At 44.6% G+C, this 17,646-nt stretch overlaps 1 protein-coding gene across 3 annotated transcripts in view; it reads left to right on the forward strand.

The window, feature by feature from the left end:
• Window positions 1-17,268, forward strand: part of LOC311278436 (interleukin-17 receptor B-like) — a 35,967-nt gene extending 18,699 nt beyond the window's left edge. Inside the window, exons 6-11 of one of the 3 annotated variants that reach the window (XM_084389262.1) lie at window positions 9,809-9,954; window positions 10,246-10,314; window positions 13,961-14,024; window positions 14,096-14,185; window positions 15,450-15,704; window positions 16,780-17,268. In XM_084389262.1, the coding sequence (XP_084245388.1) occupies window positions 9,809-9,954; window positions 10,246-10,314; window positions 13,961-14,024; window positions 14,096-14,185; window positions 15,450-15,704; window positions 16,780-17,126 (971 nt within the window). In that variant the 3' untranslated portion in view covers window positions 17,127-17,268. Of the gene's footprint in view, window positions 1-9,808; window positions 9,955-10,245; window positions 10,315-13,960; window positions 14,025-14,095; window positions 14,186-15,449; window positions 15,796-16,779 lie in introns of all 3 variants that reach the window. The other 2 variants (XM_084389263.1, XM_084389264.1) reach the window with 2 other exon arrangements.
• Window positions 17,269-17,646: the final 378 nt, after the last annotated feature.

The following is a 17,646-nucleotide window of genomic DNA, read 5'->3' on the forward strand; positions in this document are numbered from 1 at the left end:
TTGAAAGCAAACCGAAGGAACGGTCTGTGTCGAGGAAGAATCGAAACATGAAAGTACGCGTCCTTCAGGTCGATCGCTGCAAACCAATCCTGGGGACGGATGCACTCGAAAATGCGTTTCTGCGTGAGCATCTTGAACGGGAGCTTGTGCAGGGCCCGATTCAATACTCGCAGATCCAGGATTGGCCGTAACCCACCGCCTTTCTTGGGTACAATGAAGTAAGGGCTGTAAAACCCTGACCTCATATCGGCTGGAGGGACCGGCTCGATCGCGTCCTTCGCCAGTAGGACGTCGATCTCTTTCCGCAAGACCGGGGCATCCACTGGACGCACATGGGTGAAGTGGACGCCCCTGAACTTGGGAGGCCGGCGTGCAAATTGAATTGCATAGCCGAGCCGGTTGGTGCGGATGAGCCAGCGCGACGGACTCGGGAGCTCTAACCAGGCTCTGAGAAACCGCTGCAACGAGCCCACCCGCACGACCGGCGTACCCGCGGAGGGGCAGCGAGGTGGAGGGCAGGGACACGGCTCTGGTGGCATTGTGGCGGCCGAGAGCGGGGTCTGGGTGTGTATTTGAACAACACCTACCTGCCTCCACCGGGGGACAGACGGCAGAGAAGACCCGAGAGTGTTCTGCTGCGGTCTGTCGCCTGGCGAGGGAAGGGGAGGAGACAAGGAGCAAGGCCCGAGGGCGGCTGCTGGTCTCGCCTTCCCGCCCAGCGACAGACAGGAGTGGCGTGACCGAGGTGGCGCCACTGCTATCTGAGAGCTGGGGAGAGAGGACTGAGAGTGGCGAGACCCGAGGGTGGCGCACACTGACGTCCTACTCTTGAGCGGGAGAGACTGCATGTTCGGCAGTCCCAACCGTGAATGACCCAGAGGAGGAAGAAACTGCTCTTTTTTAGGTTTTGGGTACCACCGACCAGCTGGTTGGCGGCGGAACAGAAACTAGAAAAATTTAACAAAGGATTCTCCACCCGGCCCTCCTCCGGGGGAAGGAGTGGTGATGACACACACTCCCAAAGAGCAGTTTTCGTCACACTCTCTGGGTCGCTCCTCTCAGGGTCATTTCCCCTCCTTTTGCTGGGGGGGAAACGAACTCCGAGCAGGCTGGTTTTAAGGCGCTTCTGGACCACAGTGTGGACATCGTCTGACCGAAGGCCAGCGCTGTGACTAATCACGGTCAGTCATAAAGCGCAGCTCTACTCCGAGTCAGAATTACCCACGTGCACTGAATGTGCAGGGGTAGTGAGAGAGGAAAAACTTCTGCAGATTTAGGCATGTTTGGCTTGCCATATTGGCACCAAAATACTTCCATACTGCCAAAATTTTTCACACACATCTAGGCACTTTAGACCCAGGAAGTGTGGCTGTCAAGTCTGAACCTTCAGCATGAGAACACACCATTACAGTAGGAACTCAGCATCATTTTCAGAGTATAACAGCCCTCTCTCCGATGTAGCAATCGACATCTGTCCTCCCCTGGGGCCCCGAATGAAATGCTTGGTCCCTCATGATAAGGACCAAAATCCCACTCAAAGCCTCGACGGCACACGGCACGCTGAGCGGCTCAAGCCTTTACTAGAAAGGGGAGGCGAACAACGTGCCGACGTGGTCATGCACTCATGAGAGAACATGAACCACCCATGAACGCCGTCTCAACACACTGATTAGGCATGTGAAACAGCGATCATGGCCGTCAACCAGGCATGCAAGACAGTGAACGTGGCCATCGCTGGCACACGGCACGCTGAGCGTTCAAGCCCTCAGGCAAGACGAACAACGTGCAGACGTGGTCATGCTCTCATGTAGAGAGCACAAACCACCCACGAACACAGTCTCAGCATGTTTGTGATGCGCTAGAGGAGTGGGAAGCTCGTGAGGGTCTTTCACCTGGCGAGACATTCCGCACTGTAACCCTCAGATCACCAATGTTATTTGCCAAAGTAGCCCTCTCCTGGTGCACCAGAAGAGAAACTAGATCGGGAAACAAGCAAAGGGACTCACCTCATAGAGGCACGCGAGTCTTGATCTTGACCACGCATCTTGAGCGCCGAATGACGCGCGCTGGGTTGCCGTGACAACCCCACGCTGTCAACCGGCGCTCGACGGCACACGGCACGCTGAGCGGCTCGAGCCTTTAAAAAGGGGAGACGAACAACGTGCCGACGTGGTCATGCACTCATGAGAGAACATGAACCACCCACGAACGCAGTCTCACACACTGATTAGGCATGTGAAACAATGAACGTGGCCGTCAAATAAGGACAGGAACGATCGCATCCAGAAACACACGAGTGAAACGTCATCCTGAAAAGGACGCGATCTTCACTCGTGTTGCTCTTTCAGGAAGAAATTACTCTCCTTATTGTGCTGAAGCACACAGGGACCCAACGCGGCGACACAGCGGGGAAACTGCAAGCCCGCTGTGCGCACTCAACCGTTTACCAGCTGTAAAAACAGCTTTTGAATTAACAGCGTGTAGACGCAGCCGGCAGACAGGAAATCGCGCGGTCGCTGAAACGCCGTCTCACCAACACAGAGAGGTCCCTTCCCGAAACAGCAGACTCGTAGAGCGTAAGATAAATACAATCTTAAAACTCATTCACTCAGAGAGGACACAACCGGTCGGCTCCGAAGCAGAAAGCATTTGTGTATGCGCTTGATTCCGCCTTATACCCGTCCTGGTAGGCGGGCCGCGGAATGCAAACCTTGCATGCCAATGTTCATTGGCTCGTTTTAATTCACTCGAAGGCAATTGGTCTCCCTAGCGTGATCCCAATTCGTCAGGGGAACTCCCCCGACGAGGCGTCGGAGTTCCCTGCTGACGAAAGGGAACCGTCGTTAACCGAAATAAAAATAAAAACAAGGCATTACAAAAAAACGATAACTAACTAAAACTGTAATGTGTGTTTGGCAAAACTAACTAAAATAAAATAAAATTATAGAGTAAATGTCTTTAGTTTTCGTCTTTGTCAAGGTCTCTCATTTTTTAACGCTATTTAAAACACGCTGCATTTTCTTTCCTCCGTCTCTCTGTCACTCACATGCGCGCACACACACACACACACAGCCCCTCCCCTCCGTGCACACCGCGTCTCCATGAGAACGAGTGTTCGTTCGACGTTGAAAGCAAGTTCGCGAAAGGTTGGTATCTCTATCTCGTGAACACCTTTACACAATCACACATTAAAAAGTGGTATAAAAATATTTTAAATTCTGAATATAATTTTGTCAGTGTGTTGATGTCGACCCGAGAAGCGATTGCGCCTTCTTTAGGAAGTTACCTAGTCTTAAGTTTGAGGTAAAATGCACTTTTTGGTTGTGGTTGTCGATGTCAAAACACTATATAAGCTGCGATTCAAATATTAATGTTATGTAATTTTTTGAATAATTTGAATAGTTTAGTTTATTTCAGACAGAGAACTTAATTTCAACACAGTTGAGCTAACAAACAACAGCATATTTACAGCAGTCTGAAACAAGTGTAGGCCTACTTTTACTTTTTACTTTTACACTGAATGTCTGCTGCTTCAATCCAGATGAGTAGGCTATTGACTGTATAGGGTAAAGTTAGTAGGCCATAGGGTGTGAAAATTGTACAGCTGTGGTATTAGTATAGGGTGTAAATTCTGTAAAGAAGATGTGTAGATTTTTGGTACGGCGTGTGGATTTTGTAAGAGGTAAAGGAATTTCAAAATGTTTTTGTTGAGTTATTATTACACAATACTTTTTCTGACCTTTTTGAATCTTGCCCCTGACAAATAACCCAAATTACAAAAAAAGATTAAAACTAACACTAAAACTAATAAAAACTAAACTAAAACTAAGCATTTTCAAAAAATAAACTAAACTAGCAAACCCACTTTAAAAACTAATTAAAACTAAACTGAATTTGAAAACAAAAAGTCAAAACGAAATAAAAATAAAAACTAATGAAAAATGCAAAACTATAATAACCCTGGTTTGAAATCATCCTCAGTCAGAATTCCCTTTATTAATGTCATTAAGCCCATTACATGAGAAAAGACCAAATGGAATTGCTCAATGTGGGATTAAATCATTATATTTTTACTTTATAATTACTTCGACGTGGGTGAAATGACCAGGATCCTTCCCACTATATGAGCCATATTCAGTCACAGTAAGGAACGGCATCATGTTAATTCTGCCTGAAACCAGAGATGCTACTATTGGAATTTAAAGCCATATCATATATTCCACAACATTGTCACTATAGATGACTTTTAAATTTAAATTCAATAAAAAATATTCACAATAAACTCACATTAGACTCTGTGAAATTGTGTGTAACCAAATCAATGATAATTAGAATAGGTTTTTAGAATAGGAGCATTTTCTGAGGGCATTTAAAGAAGGCGTTTGATACTGTAAAACATTAGGGTGCTCCTTTCAAAGCTCACACTTGTGAGGGTTAAATGTATGTGTCATACATGTTACAGTATGCATTCATATTTATCAAACAGGAAGCAAAGTTTATGTTTCGGTAATAGAGTTATATTGGGGTTCCTCAAGGTTCAGTTTTGGGTCCTATTCTGTTCCATTTATATATGAATGATTTTCTGTCTTTTCAGTTAGAGCCATTCATTATTGAAAAACGTCTCGGGTTACGACTGTAACCCTTGTTCCCTGAGAAGGGAATGAGACACTGCGTCGATGACGACATTTTGGGGAATGCCCCCAGTGCGGCGCCTCTGAAGCATGAATGAAACTAAGCCAATCATTACTGCCGTTGCGCCATGACGTAACGTGTGACGGCACACACGGAAGCTGCAAAGGGATGCCGGCACACAACAGAGTTAGCTTCTGTGATGAAGCAAGTCGCTCCCAGGCAGGGGAAGGCGTGACGAAGGGACGCAGTGTCTCGTTCCCTTCTCAGGGAACAAGGGTTATAGTCGTAACCCGAGACATTCCCTTTCGAGGGAACTCGCACTGTGTCGATACAACACTTTGGGGAACGAGTACCCACTATGCCACAACGAACCCTGCCTGTCCCAGTGTGAAGCTGCACACAGGCACACGTAGGACGAGAGCACTAGAGTGCCTGGCGTAGAAGGAATGTCCATCGCTAAAGTATGAGGAGTGGCCCATCCTGCTGCATCGCACACTTCTTGGATCGGGGCCTCTGAAAGGAGGGCTCTAGAGGACGCCATGCCTCTGGTTGAATGAGCCCTGACGGCCAAAGGTGAAGTCAAGCTGCGCACCTGATAGGCCATAGAGATAGCCTGAACGATTCAGTTACTGATGGTCTGTTTGGATGCGGGAAGCCCCTTCCTGGGCGACCCGAAACACACCAGCAACTGTTCTGACTCCACCATCGAAGAAGACCTCTGGACATAAAACTTGAGAGCTCTGACAGGGCAGAGCCAAAGAAGTCTTTCTTCACCTGCCGTCACGTGAGGTGGAGGATGAAATGCCTGCAGAACCGTAGGCCGTGCCACATTAGATGGCACTTTATGCACATAGCCCGGCCTGGAATGCAAGATAGCCTTAATATCACCTGGAGCAAACTCCAGGCACGGGTGAGATATAGAGAGTGCCTGAAGATCTCCTACTCTCCTCTTTATTAGTAATGGCTAATTAAAAAAAGCCACCTGAGGGAAAGGTTCTTGGCCTCAGCCGACTCCAGAGGTTTGAAGGGGGCCTCGACCAGCCCTTCAAGAACCAGAGATCCCATGTGGGAACTCTGGTCTGGGTCGCAGGTCTCATCCTCCAGGCCCCACGGAAGAACCATACGACCAGCTGATGTCTCCCCAGAGGCCCATCACCCAGAGGAGCGTGGAAAGCCGCAATGGCAGCCACGTACACCTTGAGTGTGAATGGGGTAAGACCAGCCGAGAAGCGATCTTGGAGGAACTCCAGCACTGAAGCCACCGGGCAGTTAACTGGGTCCACTTCACACTCTCGACACCAAATGGTGAAAACATTCCATTTTAGGCCGTACAGTTTCCTCGTGGAGGGAGCTCTAGAGCTGAGTATGGTCTCGACTACTCCTGCTGACAGGCCAGCCTCTCAGTTCTGTGCCTCCTCAGGGGCCAGACCCACAGCTTCCACAGCTCTGGCCGAGGGTGAAATGTTGAGCCCTCTGTTTGCGTCAGCAGGTCCCTCCTGATAGGAATATCCCATGGAGGGCCGTCCAGGAGCGATATTATATCTGAGAACCATACTCGGGCCGGCCACACCGGGGATACAAGGAGTAGACTGACTCACCACCTCGGGGTGAAGTCTTCATTCCCTGGGCCTCAGCCCCTGCCTTGACAGGGTGTCTGCTCCCTGATTCTGATTCCCTAGGATGTATGTTGCTCTGAGAGACAACAGTCTCCCCTGGGACCACAGGAGGATCTGATGCACCAATCTGCATAGAGGACGTGACCTCAGACCCCCCTGGTGATTTATATAGTCCACCACTGACATGTTGTTTGACCTCACAAGGATATGGTGACCTTTCAGGTCTGGCAGGAAACTCCTCAGAGCTCGGAACGCCGCCAGCATTTCCAGGCGATTTATGTGCCAGGAGGAATAATGGTACTGCCATAGACCTCTCGTAAAGCGGCCGTCCATGACTGCGCCCCAGCCCGTGAGGGAGGCGTCTGTCAAAACGGCTTTCCGGCGACATGATGCTCCCAGCACGGGGCCTTGGGACAGAAACCAAGCTTTTTTCCACATAGATAGGGAACGAAGGCACGTAACCAGGGTTATTATAGTTTTGCATTTTTCATTAGTTTTTATTTTTATTTCGTTTTGACTTTTTGTTTACAAATTCAGTTTAGTTTTAATTCGTTTTTAAAGTGGGTTTGCTAGTTTATTTTTTATTTTTTGAAAATGCTTAGTTTTAGTTTAGTTTTTATTAGTTTTAGTGTTAGTTTTAGTCTTTTTTTGTAATTTGGGTTATTTGTCAGGGGCAAGATTCAAAAAGGTCAGAAAAAGTATTGTGTAATAATAACTCAACAAAAACATATTTTAGACAATATTTATTCAACAATAACACCAGTACATAAAATGTACATATGGGCATACATATGTATGTAAACAGTCTCAAGACTCCGCAGTAAGTGCAAAATGTGTAAGTGACTGTGCCAAGAAAAAAACTAAATAACGTTAGCCAACAGACTAAAGAAGACATACATGAACCGCATGTATTCAACCCATTTTTGAGCCACACAAGACATTTCTGTCAGATTGTTAAAAAAATGACATAACATTATATAATATTTGAATCACAGCTTATAAAGTGTTTTGACATCGACAACCACAACCAAAAAGTGCATTTTACCTCAAACTTGCGACTAGTTAACTTTCGGGTCGACATTAACACACTGACAAAATTATATTCAGAATTTAAAATATTTTTATACCACTTTTTACTGTGTGTTTACGAGATAGAGATACCAACCTTTCACGAACTTGCTTTCAATGTCGAACCAACACTCGTTCTCATGGAGACGCGGTGTGCACGGAGGGGAGGGGCTGTGTGTGTGTGTGTGTGTGTGCGTGAGCATGTGAGAGACGCATGAGTGACAGAGAGACGGAGGGAGAGCAGGGAAAGGAAATGCAGCTGAACGAATACGCTGCGTGTTTTAAATAGCGTTAAAAAAGGACATTTACTCTATAATTTTATTTAATTTTAGTTAGTTTGACCAAACACACATTACAGTTTTAGTTAGTTATCGTTTTTTGGTAATGCCTCGTTTTTATTTTTATTTCAGTTAACGACAACGTTTTTTCCCACCTAGTTTTCGTTTTTCATTCGTTTTCGTTAACGATTATAACCTTGCACGTAACCCTGATCATGTGAAATGGGCTCCCCCTCTGGGAAAACCCCTTGGTTTTGTGCAGCAGGCCGAATGGAATAACGTTGGATGCTGCTGCCATGAGCCCTAACACTCTCTGAAAGTGTTTTACAGTGATGGCTTGGCCTAGCTTTATCCTGGTCACCGTGGCCAGGATGGATTCGATCCATGCAGGAGACAATTGTGCCTGCATCGTGACCGAATCCCACACCACTCCCAGGAACGTGGTTCTTTGGGCTGGTGCCAACACACTTTTCTTTGTGTTGAGTCTCAATCCCAAGCTCTGGATGTGGGTAAGGACGACATCTAGATCCCGAGGTGCCAGACCTGGTGTGCCTGCAGTACAGCCATTATGTGCAGACTGGCACCATCCCGACCCGCAGCCAAGTAAGCCCTGCCCACCAAAGAAGATGCATCACGGCAGGGTTTGGTGGGCAGCACCGGGGTTTTCAGGGATGACGCAACATTGGGGGAAAGACTCTTCCACCCGAGGCATCATCCCATAGACACTCTCTCTCACCCCAGCAATATTACTGTAGTCTAATACAAGGGATTGGCCAGACGAGAAGAGTGTGGCGTTTTCCATGATTTACACAACTCGTTGTGCAGATCTAGAAAAAAAACGGCAAAACCCGGCAATGAGGTTGTTCTCTGCCTTTCACTTGGCCAGCTGATATTTAATCTGTCCACGGCACGAGAAACAACCTCAACCAGCTCCTCATATGCAGGGACATGGAGTGGCGAGTCATCTCCAAAATCCCTGCCCTCGATGCTGAGCACATCCACTTCTTTGGAAGTAGACAGCTCAAACATTGGGTTCTCCGCTCGTAGGGAAGAAGCAGCTGAGCGGGAGAACATCGGAACTGGCAGAGGATTCCTGAGAAAGTGCCTCAGCAGTCTTAGGATACCCTGTCAAATCCATTTGCGAACTCCATGATGAGCGCCGCCAAAGATCTTGTCAAAGATGGCCAAGCGGGAGCGCAGCACTCAGATTGGTGATTTTCCACAATCCTCACAAGTAGCTCCCTCGAGAGTTCAGTGCGAGTTTCCTCGGAAGGCAACTATTGCAATACTTTGCCAATTGAGTTAAGAGAGAGTACAAATTATTGAAATATAAAGACAGCTAAAAGCAAATCAAACTTGTAATATCGTGTATATAAATCATCTTATCTTTGATACCGCCATTATTATCTTTAGCAGTGTTTATGTGTGTATTTGTTGATGTTCAAATCTGTGTGTTTTTTGTTTTTGTTTTTAATGTTTCACTGCTCTATGAAGCCCCTCCTTCTGAAAAGCACACTATGCTCTGATTGGTCGGCTGCAGCTGTGTGTTGTGATTGGTCAAACACTTTGAGCGTGTTTGGGAAATGTCCCGCCCCTTTATTTTGCGTATGAATTATTATGAGGAGGAATATTGTGACATGTTCGTTCCCAGAAGAAACTCACGAATACAGTGGAGGCGTTTCAGGAGTTCAGAAACACTGACACTGATATAGAGAAGACCTGGAGCTTTTTCATGATCACACAGCAACATTACACACTAAACACAGATGAACATGGAGAAAAGCAGAATAGGTCCTCTTTAATAGAACAAAACCAACCTCTTAATAGACCAAATCGATATGTGTGACCAAGTCACTGTCACACTGACATATGTGCCAGACAACACTATAAATATAGCTTGATAAACCGAAGCACCAAGAGGAAACGCGAGGAGAACATGCAAGATTAAATAAGTGCTCTAGACTAGATCATCTTCACTGTGGTTTCAGACACAGCTCTGATATCCAGATATGGCTCGGGTCTCTCTTTAATGTACATCTGTGGGATTTTCCACTTGTTTTATCCAGAAGCTGAAAATTGCACAGCACATCTCTCCTCAGCAAGACACTTGATTTGACGAATCGTTCATGTCTGGAACACAAACACTGCAGGCTGACACACACTCCACTTTAATACTTTTAATTCATTTTCACTGACTGTTGATTGACTTCCCAGCGGAAATCCAATGGAACGTTCATATTTATTCAGTCCTTCATGATGATAAAATAGTGGTGATCTTCAATGTGAGCTCTGCGGCGGACAGACACACCATCGAACTGGAAAACCCAACAAAAACCCTAAAGACTGTTGAGATAAAAGCGGTATGTTTCTCTTTAACATTTTATTTTGTGCTAAAATTAATTTAAAGAACACTGCAACCCACAGGAAAATAAGGAAATAAATAAAATATCTAAAAATCTTTGAAATAAAAAGCTGTTTTCAGAGAATATATCTTTATAATATATTTCTATTCTTTAGACAGGCTCCTATCAGATTCTTTTCACACGGTTTCAGTGTAAACAAGTAAAAAATAAATAAATCTGCAGATGAAGTAAAAAAAAAAAATTTCTGCCTCTTCTGTAATTTTTCATATTTGTTTGTTGGCCCTACAGGGATGCAAAGTAGAAAAATGTCTAGTGGAACTGGAATACACGGGTCCCTGTGAAGACCTTACAATATGGGTAACAAATTGCTAGACCTCCTTGAAGCAAGCAAAACAGATATTGAGAAAGGGAATGAGATGCTGCGTCCTCAGACGCTTCACGTGAGCCGGTGTCTGAAGCATGTGTATTACACGCCAATTCTTATTGGCTCCTGCAGTCAGGTGACGTTACAGGTTATATAAGGCTGCCCAGAGAGAACGGCATCAGCTTCAGATTGTCTGAAGGAAGAATTTGCCATGCCTGAAGTATGTGTAAGTACGCGAGAGTGACGAAGCCCAACTCTACACCTGCAACACCAAACATACAAGGAAGGCATATCCATATTACCTCCATAGCAAGAGGTGCAAGTTTCTGGAGAGACAAGTAAGGTAGTAGATTGTATCAATACATCATCTGCAACAGTCTAGCTTTACTGCTAAGGAGACATACAGACGCAGTCAACAGACGATGAGGAGGGACACCAACAGCAAAAATCCTGCAACCCTTCCTCTTAAAGTCCCCCTGTAGTCAATCATTGTATCGATTAAAACTCATCTTTGATCACCAAAAAAAAAAAAAAAAAAAATGTCATGTCTTAAAATATCTTGAATGTAACTCGACACCCTTGCCTCATTTAGTATGCGCGGTTCTATGAATATGCAAATGAGCCCTGCCTCCACTCACTCACTCAGCTCAGAGATCCACTGGTTGACGATCACACGTTGATCTGATTGGTTACAAGGTAGTTTGTGACGTCAGAAACACCAGCGATTTCAAAGCGTGTTTTTGAGACTGTCTTTGGTTCACTGCAGTTTTAAGGAGGAAATACTCAGCAATGGTGTCGACTTATGAACTTACACATGCTTTGTCTTAAAGCAGATTAAAAACACCACATAGACACATAAACAACATTAAAAGCTGGATTTTCACCACAGGGGGACTCTAACAGCAATGTTGGACATGGATGTGAATGCACCCGCTTTCCATCATTGCTTAAAGTGTGATTACAAGAGAAGCACAATATCTATCGCCAGAAGCCAGAAGCAATTGATTGAAAAAGTGGGGCAAATGTGCTGCCATTACTTTTATATAAAAGCAACTGTGCTTCCCAGGCTCAGGGTAGGATGATCCCTAGGGAAGCAAAAAAGGACCTTAAGGGTTCTGCTTGTCTTGCCTCTCAGCCAAGATAACTTTTCCTAAAGTCCACTTTCGGCTTCTTATGAGGTCACTGCCTCTAATCCCAACTCCTCAGAGGCAGTGCCCGGGCAGCGGCTCTCTGCTTCTGACGCCGTCTCCAACTCGGGCCAGCAACAGGGTCAGAAACTGGTGTAGGACCTTGACCACAGCGGGGGTGTATCGCTTGAACGCTTTGGACTTAACCTTCACCCTCCATAAACTTTTGGACCACTGCCTCAACAGCTGGATCACCGCAGCAACACTGGGGCATCAAGGAGGTAAGATTTCTCTTTCTTCTTGAGCCCTGAAAGGTTAAGCCACAGATGCCGCAATACCATGGCAGCAGTAGAGCGGACACCGCACCGAGAGTGAGATCTTCAACCCGGCACATCCTCGTAATCCTGTGTTCAGCGAGCCCCTTCACGTTTGATTAACCAGTTGCTGTGGGAGTGTGAACACCAGCAGAGTATGGATTATCCCACGACCTCATTATGGAAATCAGGGAGGAAAGGAAGGCTCACTGGACCTGGACACGTATTTATCAAGCCTCTGAGAATCACAAGAACACTGCTAAGAATTGACTTAAGAGTAAAACAATTGTTGGCTTAAAGCTGCTTATGCTGGGTACACACCAAAAGATAATCGGGCTGATTTTGGGCCGATTTCCCCCCTTCCGACAATACTAGCTATGTCCCGATTATCTTGATGGTTCTACAGATTATCTTATCAGATTTTCCCTTGGTGTGAGGTGTGTTAAGAGTGTCCGAACCTGATCGGAAGAACGTCGGAGCCGCCCCGATCGCGAATCGTAAATATTCAACATGTTGAATATTTATGATCAGAAATCCTGATGTGTGTGGGGAACCCCGAGGACAAACGCGTGCACGCTCTGGAGATTATCACGTGAAACGAAACAATATCCAATCAGAAAGCGAGATGATGGAAGACTAAAGCATAACAAACGCAGTCATGGCACAGCACAAAGTGAAACTGATGTGGACAGCAGAGATGGAGGATCAGCTTGTTGATTTGTGGCAACAGCACAAATGTTTATACAACATGTCGTGTAAAACCTTTCCAAACACTATCATCGCAATTTCTTCCTGCATATCGTCCGCCACGCTTATTCTGAGGTCTCGCGAGATTTTGCAAGATTTCCTGTGTTCACAGTCGAGACTCTGGTTGAAAATCTGTTTGTGTGTGGTGTGCTGTCTTTGTCACATCATGGCACACCACACACTATAGGAGCAAAACACTTAAATCTAGGATTTTTTGTCCTCATGTTTGTGATCTATCACATTTTGAAAATCTTATAAGATGTAAAAAATCTTTTGGTGTGTACCCAGCATTAGTTATCAAGGATCTCAGTTGTAATTTAAGTGAAGCGTAGGACTAAATCTTGTGTCAGTCTTAGAGATGATTCACGACACTTTGATGTGCCACAAACCGGATTTTGGATGAGGACACAGACATGGACCAATCACTGAATAGATTTCCTTATTTAAGAATATTCTCAGATAAATACACATTGAATGGTGAAATTCCTAAGAGTTTACATTCAACACACATTTGACAATAAATAATTTTCTAAACAATACATTATGATATACACATTGGAAATAAAAAGTTAAACAAGTTTTTCCACCATGTCTTACATTACACAAAACCGGTGTGCTGTTAACTGACCTGCCTATACATGGCCTAGATTAGTTGATATATTCAGACGCCATGCATTCCAGAAGAAAACCGAACTGGCGGGAGGAAGAAGCGCTACTTGCTGAATTAGTCGAACCGCGGAAACATGTTATAAAAGGCAAGTTCAGGCCAACATTAACCAGCGAAAGATGGGAAAGATGATGCTGCTCTGTCCAAACGAGACCGTTTGATTAACCGCTCGTCCTCAAACATTTCAAAAACATTCTTCCTCTCCTGAAAGATTTACGAACGTCTCTGTCTCCTCAGTGTCATCACAAGCTCCTACTGGAAACTCCTAACCACATGAGAGTCTTAAACAACTGGGAGAGTAAGAGTGATTCTTAGCTTTAAGACATTTGATAACTTGCTTTTATAATTAAGTTTGGAAGTAGGAGTAAATTTCACCCGGGCCCTGGTATGACCTGCCAGGAATCGCTCATCCAGTCTACCCTGGGCAGATTCCTCTTTCTCCACCGACCATTCTGGGTTTAATTTGGCCGTGGCAGGGGTCATGTCATCAACCATCTCCTCATGTGGGGGGGCAAGCGAGGAGACGGAGTCACTCAGCATATCCACCGCAACTCCCGTCCTCAGAACTAGATCGGTCCAACATGCCCTCTGCCAGACATATTACACTTTATAAACCCTAGACATATTACACACAACTCCTGACTGCGGTGGCCAATCAAAATTGCCATGTAACACACATGCTTCAGACACCGGCTCATGAAGCGCTCCAACTGAGGACGCAGCGCAGAGTTCCACTTCGAAAGGGAACCTGAATTAACTTGCTTTTTTGTGTGTTTTTTTTAAGATAACATCTCAATTTGAACAATGTAAGGACAGAAATGAAGCTCAGCATAAAGTGAACTGTACGAGTGAGTATCCTATAATTCATCATCTCGTTATACTCGTTGTCTGCTCAGAACATTTGTGTGATTCCTCTAAGAATTCTCAGTTCCAGGCAAGTCTGGGTTGGCCATTGTGGTTGGGTGCGTTCTGGCGCTTCTGTTCGTGCTTCTCTGCGGCTGCATCACGTGTAAGTGAACAATAAAATGACTTAAAACCTGCTTTCACACCTTTGTACACAGGTATGGGGAGAATCAGGACTATTTTCTTTTCACTGTCATTTTGTTACAACCCTGCATGCCTTTCTTTCTTTTGTGGAACACAAAGGAAGATATTTTGAAGAGCATTGTTGCCAAAAAGATTTGGTGCCCTTTGACTTCCGTTGTATGGACAAAGAACTGTAAACCCTAGTAAGACAAAAGAAAGGAAGTTAAACTCAAAGCTGGAAAAACATAAAATAACACTTAATTTCAACATTTATTCTCCTTATTCAGTCTGATGCAAAGAGAAACTGGAAGCACTGGAAGAGAGGGCTACTCTCTGAGAAAACAAAAGAAATTAACATTTGAACTCTCTTGCTCTTACCGTCCTCATTCGAGACACGATCACACTTGAGTTGATCACCTCCCAATTTACACATCATTCCCTTCAGACACCCCTACCTGAATTCACCCAAACATCTATATGGTTTAATATGAACAATTTATCACATAGTATTATACTCGTTATACATCGTTATGTGTTACTCTTTCGATGCGTGCGGCCGTCTGCCAGAAGCTAGTTACTTTAGTCGATAAAGTTTTAAATATGGATATTTTTCTTACACAAATGCATCGCTTCACTTCAAAAGGCCTTTATTAACCCCCGGAACATTTTTTCATATAACTCTGTGTTCGTCTGAAAGAAGTATGTCATTTACACCTAGGATGGCTTCAGGGTGAGTAAATCAAGGGCTAATTTTCCTTTTTAAGTGAACTATCCCTTTAAGCACCAACACTTCAAAAGAATTATATTTTAAACTAGACCTCTGAGTAATACTGATGCTTCAATCCAAGCTTTATTGTTTATTCATCTGTATTATATTGTTTTTTATTTGTTAAACATCAATTACATTTTTACCCTTAAATGGGTTTGGGAGTTTTTTGTAGGTCCTGATTAGGGGAACAGACACAGTCTCTATGTGATGATATCTAGGTGAAAGAGGCTCTATATGATGATATCTATGTGAAAGAGGCTCTATATGATGATGATATCTATGTGAAAGAGGCTCTATGTGAAGGGATTTATCTTACCTCAGTAAGGTGAGACAGCTAGCAGACGGTCGGTTTAGCCAGTCTGTCTGCTTCCTGACCTGAGCCCTAGTTAGTCAAGGTTCAACTCTACATAGTCTAGGCCGCCTAATGTGAAATGAGACCAAATGCTTTATGATAGCTGTCGTACTCGTGCTCTTCCAGGCCTGATGCTGCAGTGGGTCCGTGGCTCGAAGCGTGGCGTGTGTGTGCGAGTGTTGCTGGTGTATCCCGCAGTGGACGGTGTGTTTCAGCGCACTGTGATGCTCCTGGCTCAATCCCTGCAGAGTCGCGCTGGCGTAACGGTGGTCATCGACATGTGGGACAGAGGAAGCCTAGCGGAACAAGGCCCGCTGCGCTGGATCAACACACAGGTCGAGCTCGCAGACAAGGTCCTCATCATCACACCGCCTCAGACCGGTACCAAACTCACTGTTTTCCTCTCAGCACCTGTCAATGTGGCGCAGACTTTGTGGGGAATTACGAAAAATTACAAACAACTAACCCAATAGTAAGTACTAGGGATGCCCCCTAATAGAAGAGGCTTAGTCGAAAAAAAGAAAGAAAAAAAACTCGAAAAAGTGTCGAAATCACGGACAGATAGTTAACGGAAGGAAATCCAAACATTCACTTATCATTATTCAACCTCAAATATGGCTTATTACTTGAAATATGTAAGTGCAGTAGCAGCACTTCACAAGTCCGCAAATTCAGAATAAGAGTAACGCAAACCGTAAAAGGTCTAAACTCACAATAACAGCAAACAGTTGTCTTTTGTAAAAAAGAAAATGGCGCTTTGTCGATTCGGTGTAAATTGAGCGCGTCACATAAATGAACCTCACAGACATGAGTAATATATCTATAGAAAGCTTGAAATTTTTACATTTGAATGAACAGATTACAATGGAAAATAAATATTCTTTGATTATGTAATCCGTATGAAACGTGCATATATGCGTGTCCACTACTGCGGAGATGAAGAGTCAGCATCAACACAGAAAACATTACCAATAAATTATTAAAACATTTAGACTCATTCTGTTTTTTTTTCATAATCATTACGTTTGCTGGTGCGCTTTATGTTTGAATTTGTAGCGCTGATTAGGCTACACGTATTTTATATAGGCAATTAAAAGGCACATTATTATGATTTATGGCTTAATATAAACACACGATTAGTCTACTAATGGCTTAAACGAACGACTACTAGTCGACAAGAAAAGTCTTTAGTCGAGGGCAGCGCTAGTAAATACATGTCCTGAGTTCATTTTACCAAGTACTTATTTGTATAATCAGACTTCAACTAAGACACCTTAAAATAAAGGGTAACCAATGATTCTCAATGTGAAGCAGATGAATATAAATAACTTGTAAATTATATGGGAACATATTTTCTGAGAATGACCCATTTGTTTGTGTCTCAATATTAGGCAATTATTGATAAACTCATATTGACAGCACACTTCTTTTCTTCTTTGAATGCTTCTCTTTGCAGACGACCTTAAATCAAACCTAGTTCCCGGCGTGAGCGATGACACGGTTTCAGCTTCGGCCAGCAGTCTCTTCACCCTGACCCTTAACCTGGTGTCCAGCACTGCCCGTGATCCGCTCGACCGGGACAAGTTCTGGGTCGTCAACCTGCAGGCCAAGGACCAGAGCGTTCGACCCGAGCTGAGAGGATTCAGGAGATTCCTTCTGCCCCGAGACTCAGAGAAGCTTCATCAGAAGCTCCAGTCCTGCTTCAGCTCCTTCACCTTCAGAAATGCCTTCGAGAAGATGGAGATCCACACAGACCGCCTAACCTGTGCCCAAGACGACAGCCGGGACCAAACACCTGCATAATCTCCTGCCATAATATGTGCCTTTATGTTCATTTTTCATCATGAAAGATGCTTCCCTCCAGCAGACTTCAGTTCCAGCTCTGGTCAAACTCACTGAGCAACTTATTCACTGGTTCAGCTGTGATTGAATGTTTTCAAAACACTGTCTCTTGGTTATGCAAACGTTTAGGGAACATTCCGTTTTGTGAATGGAATAGAGGAGCCTAATGGTGCCCGACTAAAGGTTGTTATTGGTCTCTACTAGAACAAGTTTTACTGCTTGAATGTTGAATACTTTCCCTAAATTCTCCATTGTTGCAGCCCCTCTCTTCCCAGTCATTATTTTAATGAGGAATATTGTGACATGTTCGTTCCCAGAAGAAACGTCTCGGTTACGTATGTAACCCTCGCTCCCTGAAGGAGGGAACGGGAGACGTTACGTCGACGTGTTGGCGTAATAGGGATCACTTCAGGGAGCCCTTTCATCTTCGAGTGTCTACAGAACGAGCCAATGAATGTTGGTGTGCGTGAATTGCGTCACG

Source organism: Rutilus rutilus (assembly GCF_951802725.1).
Source record: "Rutilus rutilus genome assembly, chromosome: 19".
Lineage (NCBI taxonomy): Eukaryota > Metazoa > Chordata > Actinopteri > Cypriniformes > Leuciscidae > Rutilus > Rutilus rutilus.